The sequence below is a fragment of the Callithrix jacchus genome, chromosome 5 (assembly GCF_049354715.1).
Source record: "Callithrix jacchus isolate 240 chromosome 5, calJac240_pri, whole genome shotgun sequence".
Classification (NCBI taxonomy): Eukaryota; Metazoa; Chordata; class Mammalia; order Primates; family Cebidae; genus Callithrix; species Callithrix jacchus.
The window spans coordinates 87,090,598-87,103,608 of NC_133506.1; the positions used below are offsets into that span (position 1 = coordinate 87,090,598).

Below are 13,011 nucleotides of genomic sequence, written 5' to 3' on the forward strand. Positions count from 1 at the left end.
CCCCATAAGGGGCAGGAGTTAGGTGGAACTGCTTGGCCAAGAGATGGAAGCAATTGCTCCATTTCTGAGCTTGGTTATGGCTCATTCTGGGGAAACTGAGGCTACTGGTTGACCCTGAAAGCACCTGCTGGTTTTCTAGGTCATACGTCACCTCCCTCTACAAGCTGAGCCTTGCAGGAAAAGCTGACTGTTTCTCCCTTCAGGATCCCTCCTCACCTTGATTTCTGATTTGTTCCGATAAAGACTGTGCCTTTGGGTGGGTTGCCAGGCCTGGTCTCTGGTGTCTGGGCAATAGTTGCCTAGTGGAATTAGACTGGTGTCCTTCCCTTGGCCTGTTACTTCTTTCATTCACTCTCCTCTCCCAACTTTTCACCTGTGACAAATTGTACCCCTGGTTGCAATCCTCTTTTCCCCATCTGTGTCTTCATAGGGTCTGTTGGGGGGTGCTGAAGTTGCTTTGAAGTAGAAAAAAAAAAAGGTATCATTTATGAGAGCCATTTTCCCTATTATTGTGTTATACTTATCCAGTTCCTTTGATTAGAAGGTTCTTTGCTCTAAGATAGAGCAGAAGGCAGGTGAGGTGACTCATGCCTATATGAGGCCAAGGTGGGAGGGTTATTTCAGGCTAGGCATTTGAGTCCAACCCGGGCAATATGGCAAGACCCTTGTCTCTACAAATAAACAAATTAATTATAAAAAAGATTCCAAGATAGAAGAGAAGCAAACTAAAGCCCGATATGTATAGTTATGACCATCTATTGAGATTTTATGTTTTTACATTAGTTGCTCTTACATGTTTATTCTTGGTACTTAAAGCATTGCAAAGTAAAGCAAATGGTTCCTTTTCCTCAGAGATTAAGTGCAGAGCAGGCTTCACTCCATCTAGGGGGTTCCTTTAACTTTCTGACCACCCCTACTTTTGGCAAAGTCTATTCCTGGCCACAGCTAGTTTTCTTTCCAACCCAGTTAACTCCCCACTGCCCCAACCCATCCCCAGCTCATGGCTGCCACCTCTGTGTCCTCGTGAATGGAGATTGGTTCTCGGAGATGAGGGGACAGGATGGGTGCAGCACAAGAGCAGCAGAATTAGGACTAGGAATGACGGCACTTGAAGAAGAGGCTCCAGGATTGGTTACCACCACCACCAGTAGAGAGGGGATGGGATGGGATGGGGTGGGGTAGGGGTAGGGTGCATAAGGACCACAAGGTAACATACAGAATTTTAAATTAAAATGACTTGGGCCTGGTGTGGTGGCTCACACATTTAATCCCAGTCCTTTGGGAGGCCGAGGCAGGTGGATCACGTGAGGTCAGGAGTTTGAGACCAGCCCGGTCAACTCAGTGAAACCCCATCTCTACTAAAAATACAAAAATTAGAGGGTGTGGTGGTGGATACCTGTAATCCCAGCTACTGAGGCAGGAGAATCGCTTGAACCCAGGAGGCAGAGGTCACAGTAAGCCAAGATCATGCCATTGCACTCCAGCCTGGGTGACAAGGGTGAAACTCCATTTCAAGAAAAAAGTAAAAATAAAATGATGACTCTTGCTTGGGCATTGTCATTCACTCTCCTCTTCTGTACTCAGCATTGAATTATTATGCATTATGAGGGGGAAATTGAAAATGTATCACTTCATTCAACAAATATTTTTTGAGTGCCTACTATGTGCTGAGCATTTCAGTGAACAAGAACAAGAATCTTCACCTGAGTGAATGGTGGCTTCAAGGAGACAGAGTGCACGTAAAGGCATGACTGCACGCAATTAAGAAGCGTGGAGGGCCCATGCCAATTACTCTTTCTGTCCCAGAGTGCCTAAGAGTGTGTCAGAAGACAAAAGTACAACACATTTAGTTTAAAGATCCTGACTGGTTTTTATGTTTGAGTCCAGAATCTGGCAACAATGAGCTGAGCAGAGGAGGTGATATAGACAAAGAAGAGCTGAGGAAAGCAGAGACTAAGAGCAAAATGCAAATTGGTCATTGCAAAGTTACTTTCCTTGTAAAGGTTAAAGCAGACGGCACTTTCTTATCATGCTGGCTAAAACTGTCCTGTTTGGGGATTTGGCTATTATCTCTCATTTTCCTGATTTCTTGGAAAATTAGATGAACAACTTAGTTTTGGTTTGGTGACCTGGAACTTCAGCACCAGTGAATTTATTTTGGTTTGGTCTGTTGGGCCTAGTGTAGGAGCTCAGTACAAACCAATGGTGTCTTACAAATTGTACTTAATGAGGGACATGTGCTGAAGGAGGGGTTGGAGTGGGATGGTGTATGGGAAGCCTTCATTGAAGGGAGTGGATTTAAATCAGAATCAAATAGAAACAGGAGTCAGAGGATGGGGAGTGGTGTCCCCAAAGGGGGCAGAAGTACAGCATGTCAGAGGACTATGGACTAGGAAGAGATTGAAGGGCAACAGTGAGGGCAGTTTGTGAATGGCTAGGATGAAGAATTTACCTTTGCTGCAAAGGCATTGCAATAGGGACTCAGTGTAGGTTCTAGAATTATCCAGGGAATTTCTCCTTTCCTTTCCCTCTTACCTGGAGTCATCACTTAACAAGTGGTTTTGAGAGAGCTTTAGAGTCTCCATTAGAGTTGTCCCTCAGTATCTGTAGGGGATTGGTTCTAGGACCCCCACAGATACCAAAATCTGAGGATGCTCAAGTCTCCTATATAAAGTTTGCATATTTGCATATGTAATCTATGCACAGTCTCCTGTATACTTTAAATCATCTCTAGGTTACTTATAATACTTAGTATATTGTAAATACTATGTGATAGTTCTTATGTTATGTATTTTTTGTATTATGTTTTATTGTGTGGTTATTTATTGTTTGAGTATTATCAATCCAGGGTTGGTTGAACCTGGGGATGCAGAACCCATGGATACAGAGGGTTGATTGTATTTCGTAGCCTGTCAGTTGTGGCTCATTCATCAAGAGACTGGTGTTTTACCCTTAGTACCACCTTCAGCAGGCCACTGATAAGTGGGAAAGGAGACAGTTCTCCTTTCCCACTTATCAGTGGCCTGCTGAAGGTGGCCAGACTGTAGTGAAAGCCACTTCTGCTTCTGTGTCCCTTTGGGAGCCTTTACAATTGCTTTTAGCAATCTCAGCCCTCACTCCTATTTCCCTCCCTACAGATAGACTTCACTGCTGACCAGATTGAAGGTGAGTATGGACAACCCCACCTCTCCGTCTTTATTGCACTTTCCTGGAGGAGGAAGAAGAGGAGGAGGAGTTGTTGTTCTCATGGTAATAGTAGTCACTGTCATCATCATCATAGCAAACCTATATTGAGCATCTACTATGTGTTAGGCACAGTCCTAAGCACTTTCTGTGGATTGACTCCTTTAATTCTCATAACAACACCGTGATGTAGCAATTGTTACCTCCTCCAGTTTAAAAGTGATAAAACTGAGACACAGAGAGATGGGGTGACTTGTCCAGTCTCACATGGCAGTTAGCAGTAGAACTAGGATTCAAACTCAGGCAATCTGATTTTGGACCTGTGTTCTCAACTACTCTGCCAGACTGCTTGGAGCATAATAGATGCTCAACAAAAGTGAGTGCCTTTTTTCTCCATCCCAGAGATCTAAGATATTTGGAAGCCTTATTTCTGTTCCTGTTATTGGAAAGCCCTCCTTAGTTGACCAGCTTCCCCTCCTCCCATGATGAAGTCTGCCAAGATGCTAACCCACTAATGGTGGCAAGGACAACAAAATGTTTTATCATGTGATGCTACGTGTCCCCAGATGTAAAGCAGGACTCACTGTCATTGCAGTATCCCTCTGTTTTCCCCACCAAATGCCTCCAGGATATAAAATTATAGGCATTAGAAGGAACCCTGAAAAATCACCTAATCCAAACCCCTCATTTGAAGCACATACTCTCTTTTAAAAATTAAATGAATACTTACACATGGTAAAAAAAAAAACAAAGCATACACATATTACTTAAAAGTAAATAATAAAAAATAAAAGTCCTTTTTTTTCATGCTGATGCCTCTCCCAAAGACAACAACTGTGAACAGGTGTTTATGTATCCCTTCAGAAGTATATATAATGATACACAAGTTTATGTGTATGTATGATGAATATATAAAGTTTATACAAATCAAGTCATGTGACACACACCATCCACCTTTTATTAAACATATACTTGGATTTAATATAAATGATTCACTAATATACATTATTTGGATATCTTTTCACAATTAACACAAACAGTTCTACTTTATTCTTTTAAACAATTATATAGACTCTCACACATAGATTCATCCTTTTAATTTAATCAGAACTATATTGATAGAATTTCAGATTGTTTCCATTTGAAGGGGATCAGCTTGCTTTCCCCAGGTGACCTTCCTAGCAGTGGTTAAAGGATGGTGCATTGGCTGGGCGCGGTGGCTCACGCCTGTAATCCCAGCACTTTGGGAGGCCGAGGCGGGTGGATCACGAGGTCAAGAGATCGAGACTATGCTGGTCAACATGGTGAAACCCCATCTCTACTAAAAATACAAAAAATTAGCTGGTCATGGTGGCGCGTGCCTGTAATCCCAGTTACTCAGAAGGTTGAGGCAGGAGAATTGCCTGAACCCAGGAGGCGGAGGTTGCGGTGAGCCGGGATCGCACCATTGCACTCCAGCCTGAGTAACAAGAGCGAAACTCCGTCTCAAAAAAAAAAAAAAAAAAAAAAAAAAAAAGGATGGTGCATTTTAAATTATAGTGGTTATTGCCAGGTTGCTCTCTAAAAAAGTGACACCAGTTTACCCACAAATACAACATGAAAGCTGGCACATGCATTTAGAAACTAGTGAATTGAGCCTGACTTTGTTTTTATAATACTCAGTGGATACTCACTTGCAGTCAGTAGTTTCAGGGATGCTGTGAAATTCTTAAAATCAATTTTAATGCGTTTTAGTTTCATATATACTTATGTGGATATAAAAACACAATGACACTAGTGAGGACTTGAAAATCAATTGATGATTTAAAATCTTTATTTCTCAAATGGCCAACTGGAACAGATGGTTGTCTCTTCTCTTCTAAAGATTTTCAGGGCTGATAGGGAGGGGATAACTCATTCTGATCTTTTATCCCTCCAACCTTGAAGACATTTTTTCTACTGTTGAATCAGAATTGTTTTTCCTTCAATTTTACCCCAGCAATCTTTTCATTTGTTTTTTTGGTGAAGCTGATAATGATTTTCTCATGTTACAGTGGAAAGAACATAATTTGGAATTAGGAGACTTTTGTATTAGCCCTAATTCTGCCACTATTGGCCATGAGACTTTGGACAAGTCACTTCTTTAAATCTTAATTTTCTTATCTACAAAGTGAAGATATTTGGTTTCCAATTCAGAAATTCTGGTCCATTCAGCATCCTCTAGATATCCTCCATCTATTTGGAGATAGTTTTCAAATCCCTCCTAAGATTTATATTTTCTAGGTGATATGCCCCAATTTACTTAATTATATTATTTTATTTTGAGACAAAGTCTCGCTCTGTCACCTAGGCTGGTGTGCAATGGTGCCAACATAGCCCACTGTAACCTTGAATTCCTGGTTTTAAGCAGTCCTTTCACCTCAGTCTCCTGAGTAGCTAGTATTATAGGCATGTACCATTGTTTTTATGTTTTGTAGAGATGGGAGTCTTGCTATATTGCCCAGACTGGGCTCCAACTCCTGGCCTCACGCAATCCTATCCACTTGGCCTCCCAAAGTGCTGGGATTATAGGCATTAAGTCACTGTGCCTGGCCTTCCAATTTCTTTTGTGCTTTTTTTTTTTTTTAATCTCATAGGAATTACCTTCTAACCCTTGACTTCCTTCTCATCCCTCTCCAAATTTCTGTATTCTCTTAGAGAGGGGTTACTACCACTGGACTCGTTGCTGTAGTAAGCAGCTGACTACACTACTGCAGAGTATTGAGGAAAGTATTGAGGAAAGTCTTCTGGACCCTTGAACATCACCTCTAATACCTGAAGATCACACTGGCTTTTTTTTTTTTCTAGTTGTAGTCCTAAACTTCAGAGTGTGGATTTTTATTTTTAGTTTTGTGCATACCAGGCTTCCCAGCAGGCCAGGTGATCGGTTGGAGCATTAGCAGTTATAAGAAGCAGATCTCCTCCACTTCCTCCTTATTCCCCATCATTTCCTTGGTTTCCTTAGTGGCTGATCATAAGTCACATCTACATTGGCTTTTAAATGAGGATAATAATACCTATAGCATAAGTTTTTTCATAAAGATTAATGAAGTGTTCTATGCAAAATTATTTGCTCAGAGCCTGGTTCATGGTAAGTGCTCAAATCATAGGGCATTGTTTTTATTACCTTCCTCTTCAGGTTTCACCCTCACCCTCATTTTTTTTTTTTTTTTTTTTGAGATGGAGGCTTGCTTTGTCACCTAGGCTGGAGTGCAGTGGCAAGATCTCGGCTCACCAAAACCTCTGCCTCCCGGATTCAAGCAATTCTCTGCCTCAGCCTCCCAAGTAGCTGGGACTACAGGTGCACGTCACCATGCCTGGCTAATTTTTTGTATTTTAGTAGAGATGGGGTTTCATCGTGTTGCCCAGGCTGGTCATGAACTCCTGAGCTCAAGCAATCCACCCACCTCGACCTCCCAAAGCGCTGGGATTGGAGGTGTGAGCCTCTGCACCCAGCCTCACCCTCTTATTAAGCATCATTACATCTTTTTTTTTTTTTTTGAGACGGAGTTTCGCTCCTGTTACCCAGGCTGGAGTGCAATGGCGCAATCTCAGCTCACCGCAACCTCCGCCTCCTGAGTTCAGGCAATTCTCCTGCCTCAACCTTCTGAGTAACTGGGATTACAGGCACGCGCCACCATGACCAGCTAATTTTTTGTATTTTTAGTAGAGACGGGGTTTCACCATGTTGACCAGGATAGTCTCCATCTCTTGACCTCGTGATCCACCCGCCTCGGCCTCCCAAAGTGCTGGGATTACAGGCTTGAGCCACCGCACCTGGCCTCTTTTTTTTTTTTGAGACAGAGTTTCGGTCTTGTTGCCTAGGCTGGTGTGTAATGGCCTGATCTCGGCTCACCGCAACCTCTACCTCCTGGATTCAAATGATTCTCCTTCCTCAGCCTCCTGAGTAGTTGGGATTACAGGCATGCACCATCATGCCCAGCTAATTTTGTATTTTTAGTAGAGACAGGGTTTCTCCACATTGGTCAGGGTGGTCTCAAACTCCTGACTTCAGGTGATCCACCCACCTCGGCCTCCCAAAGTGCTAGGATTACAGCCGTGAGCCACCGAGCGCAGCGCATCATTACGTCTTCTTTTGGGGAGACTTCCTCTTTTGTTAAACCTGACCTCTCTCTTCTGAATGAGCTAGGAGATCAAAAAGTCTGACTTCAGATTCAACTAACTAATATACATTTATTGAGTACTGAATTTGTGTCAGACACCATGCTAATTGTTTTAAAGACTGAAAAAGATTAAATCCTGGCCAGATGCAGTGGCTCATACCTGTAATCCCAGCACTTTCAGAGGCTGAGTCAGGTGGATCACTTGAGGTCATTAGTTCTAGACTGGCTAACATGGTGAAACCCTGTCTCTACCAAGAATATAAAATATTAGCTGGGTGTAGTGGTGTGCACCTGTAATCCCACTACTCAGGAGGCTAAGGCAGGAGATTGCTTGAACCCGGGAGGCAGAGGTTACAATGAGCCCAGATTGTGCCACTGCCCTCCAGCCTGGGCAACACAACACTCTGTCTCATCTGGCCTGGGAGCCACCTTTCAGCCTGGAACAGGCAGCACTGATAATAGCTGACTCTCCAGCAGGTCTTATCATGTTGTAAAGTGCTTTCACACAATGTCACCTCCCTGGCCAGGGTGTAGGGTGTAGTTGTCACTCCCTTTGTGTGCATAGGAAGTTGAGACCCAGCCCAGCTTATCCTGTGCTCTGAGGTCAAGCCAAGACAAGAATTTAGGAATCCTCAGTTTCGGGCCAGTGCTATTTTCACTCTTCTGTCATTTCAGCAATCAGGAACCTCACCTACACCAGAGCAGGATGTGTGGGTGGGAGGGGTCGAGGCCAGGGAGACATTTGAATTCGTTTTTTTTTGTTTTGTTTTCTGAGATGGAGTCTCACTCTGTCACCCAGGCTGGAGTGCAGTGGTGAAATCTCAACTTACTGCAACCTCTGCCTCCTGGGGTCAAGAGATTCTTGTGCCCCAGCCTCCCAACATTCAAATTTTGTAACAACCAAGCAAAAGCAGAGATTCCAGGCCTAGCCCTGGAATGGGTCATGGAGGCACCAGGCTGCCTCCTCTTGGGTTGGCAGAATATGGGATGGGGACAGGTTTGAGGGAGGGCCTGGGATGATGGACAAAGATAAATACTGGAATATTTTAACAAACGCACTTACCTGCTCTTCAGCTTGGGTGGAGGCTGATTGGCCACCAGCCACTACTTTCACTGGGAATCGAGGGGTACAGCCAGGTCTTCTCTCCACAGAGTTCAAAGAGGCCTTTTCACTGTTTGACCGGACCCCAACTGGAGAAATGAAGATCACCTTCGGGCAGTGTGGGGACGTACTGCGGGCCCTGGGCCAGAACCCCACCAACGCCGAGGTGCTGCGCGTGCTGGGCAAGCCCAAGGCTGAAGGTCAGTGAGGCCGCTTGGCAGACTTATCCCAGGTCAGCCTTGCAGTCTCTGGCTCCCTCCTTGTCCAGATTTGTCTCTGCCATCTGCGCTCTCTCTTCTTCCCCGTTAGCCCCCCAGGATCAGCCTCCCCTCCCTAGTTTACCCTAGCCCCATTTCAAGAATTTATCTAGAAGTCCCCATACTTAAGTGACCCTTGAGGAATGTAACCTGGGCTTGTTTTCCTTGCAAGATTGGGAGCTCCTGTGGGCAGGAGCCACATCCTATTTCCTCAGTGTCTGACTCTCTCACCAGGGTGTCAGAGACGCAGCCATGGGCAGGAAGGCTGGGTGGGAATCTGGAATAACTGATGGTTCCCACTCCCCAACCCAGGAGCTCTCAGGAGAGGCATCTGTCACAGCACTGAGATATCCTGAGCTGTATTACAATTTGTTTCTAATAATGGTTAGAGTACTGACGTTTGCAAATTACAGCAACCATGTGAGCTGTATTACAAATAATTTGTTTCTGATAATGGTTAGAGCATTGACGTTTGCAAATTATTTGTTTGATATAAATTAGAGCAGCTTCAAGATTCTTAGCTCTACAGGCTTCCTCTTTCATTCATTTGCATTTCAATGGGTTTTGGTGAGTGAGTGTTTAGAATGATGAGTGAATGTTAGAAAGTGGTGCAGACCTTGTGAGTTGTATTCTTAGGTATTTTATTCTCTTTGTAGCAATTGTGAATTGCAGTTCGTTCTTGATTTGCACATTGATTTTATATCCTGAGACTTTGCTGAAGTTGCTTATCAGTTTCAGGAGTTTTTGGGTTGAGACGATGGGGTCTTCTAGGTATACTATCATGTCGTCTGCAAATAGAGACAATTTGGCTTCCTCCTTTCCTATTTGAATTCCCTTTATTTCCTTTTCTTGCCTGATTGCTCTGGCTAGAACTTCCAGTACTATATTGAATAGGAGTGGTGAGAGAGGGCATCCTTGTCTCAAGGACCTAGAAATAGAAATTCCATTTGACCCAGCAATCCCATTACTGGGTATATATCCAAAGGACTATAAATCAGTCCACTATAAGGACACATGCACACGAATGTTCATTGCAGCACTGTTTACAATAGCAAAGACCTGGAACCAACCCAAATGCTCATCAATGATAGACCGGACTGGGAAAATGTGGCACATATACACCATGGAATATTATGCAGCAATCAAAAATGATGAGTTTGTGTCCTCTGTAGGGACATGGATGAATCTGGAGAACATCATTCTCAGCAAACTGACACAAGAACAGAAAATGAAATACTGCATATTCTCACTCATAGGCGGGTGATGAACAATGAGAATACATGGACACAGGGAAGGGAGCATTACACACTGGGGTCTATTGGGGGGAATAGGGGAGGGACAGCGGTGGGGGGAGCTGGGGAGGGATAGCATGGGGAGAAATGCCAAATGTGGGTGAAGGGAAGTAAGGCAGCAAAACACACTGCCACGTATGTACCTACGCAACTATCTTGCATGTTCTGCACATGTACCCCAAAACCTAAAATGCAATTAAAAAAAAAAGTGGTGCAAACCAATTCTTTTGTAGCTCCTAAGTGTGATCATTGAGTGTTCATACTCATTTGTGCGCTGTGCCTCCGTCAGTCCTTGTTACGACAGATGAAAAGAGGTGCAAGGGAGTGCGTCCCATTTATGTGTGCCAGTGAAGTTAACAGCTGCTGTAACACACACACACACACACACACACACACACACACACACACACGTGTGCTTCTCCTCAGTGGTGTTGGCACTGGGCTTGGGGTAGAGTGAGCCTCTCAGCAAGGGTGGGCCGTCTCTGGAGGCTTCCTGGGGCTCACATTGGTTCCCTCCCCATTTCTTGGTTCTGGCCCCTTCCCCTTCTCCTCTGGCTGAAGATAACCTCGGGGGTGAAGGATGAGGCCAGGAAAGGATCAGAGGGTGAGGAGCTTGCTTCCCAGAAGTCAGAAGCAAGTCCTGGGTGCTTATAAAAGAAAGAAATGCCCACACTTGTGTAGTTAAAAATAGTTTACCTCTATTAAAGTAAAGCTTTTTAACATACTACCATGTGGGAGAACTGTGCTATTCACAAGAGAACTGCAATTTTATAAACTTATTGAATCACAGTAGCTTCACACAGTGTGGTCTAGTGATAAGACCCCAGACAGAGTGATGAAAACATTTCTTTTTCAATCCTGTTGGTTTGCCCCTGTGACTATAAGTCTGTCACACGTCAAGAGTGTAAACTGAGTATGAGGCCCTGGGCCGCGTGGCACCTCAGGCGCCTCACATCCTGCTGCTGCCACCCTCAGTTGCTCCGCCTGGCTGGCCACCTTGTGCACAGAGGACTGGATGGAGGGTTTCTTTTTTTCTTTTTTTTTTTTCAGAAGCAAGGACAAGGAGTAGTTCCACCCTACTCCTTTCACTGAGAAAAGAGGGCCCCTAAGACGGTCTTCCCAGCCCCCAGTCCCCTCCCTTGCTTGGATGGACAGCTCTGTGTCTTCCAGGAGCACCAATAGGCCCCCCACCCAAAAGTGGCTGCAGCCCAAGCCCTGGGTACTGCCAGACGTACGGTGAGGCCCCCTCCTGACCCTCTGCTCCCCTGAACATCTGCTGACGTTGCTTTCTTTTTCTTTACCCATGCCTACCTAAAGAGATGAATGTCAAGATGCTGGACTTTGAGACGTTCTTGCCCATCCTGCAGCACATCTCCCGCAACAAGGAGCAGGGCACCTATGAGGACTTCGTGGAGGGCCTGCGTGTCTTTGACAAGGAGAGCAATGGCACGGTCATGGGTGCTGAGCTTCGGCATGTCCTTGCCACCCTGGGTATGGCAGCTAGGCAGAGATGAAGACCTAGTGGGAAGAATGGAGGCGTGGGAGGTGCCAAGGTGACATATGCTGGTGGGGGGTGTTATACAAGGGTCTCTGCATCCTGAGGATAATGACCTGATCCAGGCCCTGCCTCCCTGGGCTCTGCAAGAACAACCATCCCTAGCTGGGTTTGCTCAGCAAGAACCAGGGTTCGGGAGAGGAGGAGAAAGGAGGTTGGCAGAGCAGGGGTTACTGCTGGGGCCTGAGCAGTGGGACTCTGGGCTTCTGTCCTTGTCTTTGCCTGAAACACTGAGGCCCTGGCAGCTGTAAGACAGAGAGGGAGGTTTTGGAGACTAGGCAAGACCTTAAGACCCTGGCCCCATACTTCAAAGGCTTTGGGAGAGGCTTGGTTTCAACTGCCTCCCAGATCCAGGTAGTCTTGGACCTTCAGACTTAAGGGGGTACCTCGGTATTGCCAATTCCTCATTTGCCATCTGTAATTAAGAGCCCACCACCTCCCAAACCCACTGCAGGAGAGAAGATGACTGAGGCTGAAGTGGAGCAGCTGTTAGCTGGGCAAGAGGATGCCAACGGCTGCATCAATTATGAAGGTATTAAGCTATGCCTGCTTCCCAGGGCATCCAGGGATGGTAGGATGGGAATAGCTTGTGTGGGTGGGCCCAGGAACTGGAGGGTGTGTGTCTCAGGTGGGCTTGGGTAGACCCCTCATTGGATGTTGTTCTTTTTCATCTTGTGAGTGAACCTCCTAGTGTCATGGTGGGAGCATGGATTTTGGAGATAGCTCTGTGATATATTAGCTGGTGGCCTTAAGTCACTTATTTTCTCTGAGCCTCAGTCTTCTCGGCTGAGGGATGGGGTGATGCTGGAGCCTTTCTCAAGGTTGTGGGAATTCACAGAGATAATGTAGCTCTTTCCATTTGTGTTGAGAATCAGCACAGAAAGTGGTCCCAGAGCAGAGTGTAGGTGTCTGCCCTTCCTCCACCTTCTCCCCACTGACCCCCAAATAAGAGCAGGAACTACACAGTCTGGAGAAAGGGGAGCAGGAGGGTTGGAAGTCAGGCAGTATAGAGAAAGGACAAGTGGTTTATGGGCCTAGAGGTGCTGAGCCACACGGCGGCTGATTCTCACTTCTTTCCTAGCCTTTGTCAAGCACATCATGTCAGGATGAGGCAGAGTCTTCCAGGTGAGTGCAGCCTCTTCCTCCTTGTCCCTTCTGGGGTTACAAAAGGGCTTAAGAATAACACCACATGCCCTAGAGGGCATCTGCCTCAGTCCTGACCCCTTAAGAGGAAACCACTTGGGAGTAGGAGACCTGAGGACGGTCCTGCTCACTCACCATCTCCAGTCTCCTGCCCTCCCTTGCCTGGTCACCCTGTCTTGGCCCTATCCACCACATTCTCCTGCCTCTCCCATGACTTCTCAAGGCAATGCCCTTCCTTCAGGCCTGGGGCCTCCTGTACAGGCTCCTGGGGAGGAGAAAGCCAGATCCCAAGTGGAAGTGAGGGTCCCCAGCCTGTGCTCTTGACTCTGTTCTTCCT

General features: G+C 45.7%; 1 protein-coding gene and 1 pseudogene across 10 annotated transcripts in view; both read left to right on the forward strand.

Annotated features, from left to right (window-relative positions):
• MYL4 (myosin light chain 4) overlaps window positions 1–13,011 on the forward strand; it is a 34,547-nt gene that overhangs the window by 21,269 nt on the left and 267 nt on the right. For 5 of the 10 annotated variants that reach the window (XM_054255970.2, XM_054255971.2, XM_035300286.3 and 2 more), the window contains 5 exons: window positions 3,138–3,249; window positions 8,478–8,627; window positions 11,294–11,467; window positions 11,986–12,063; window positions 12,613–12,656. In XM_054255970.2, the coding sequence (XP_054111945.1) occupies window positions 3,138–3,249; window positions 8,478–8,627; window positions 11,294–11,467; window positions 11,986–12,063; window positions 12,613–12,641 (543 nt within the window). In that variant the 3' untranslated portion in view covers window positions 12,642–12,656. The remainder of the gene's footprint in view (window positions 1–3,137; window positions 3,250–8,477; window positions 8,628–11,293; window positions 11,468–11,985; window positions 12,064–12,612; window positions 12,657–13,011) is intronic. The other 5 variants (XM_017972444.4, XM_035300293.2, XM_035300290.3 and 2 more) reach the window with 1 other exon arrangement.
• On the forward strand, window positions 10,198–10,286 carry LOC118154421 (small nucleolar RNA U13; annotated as a pseudogene).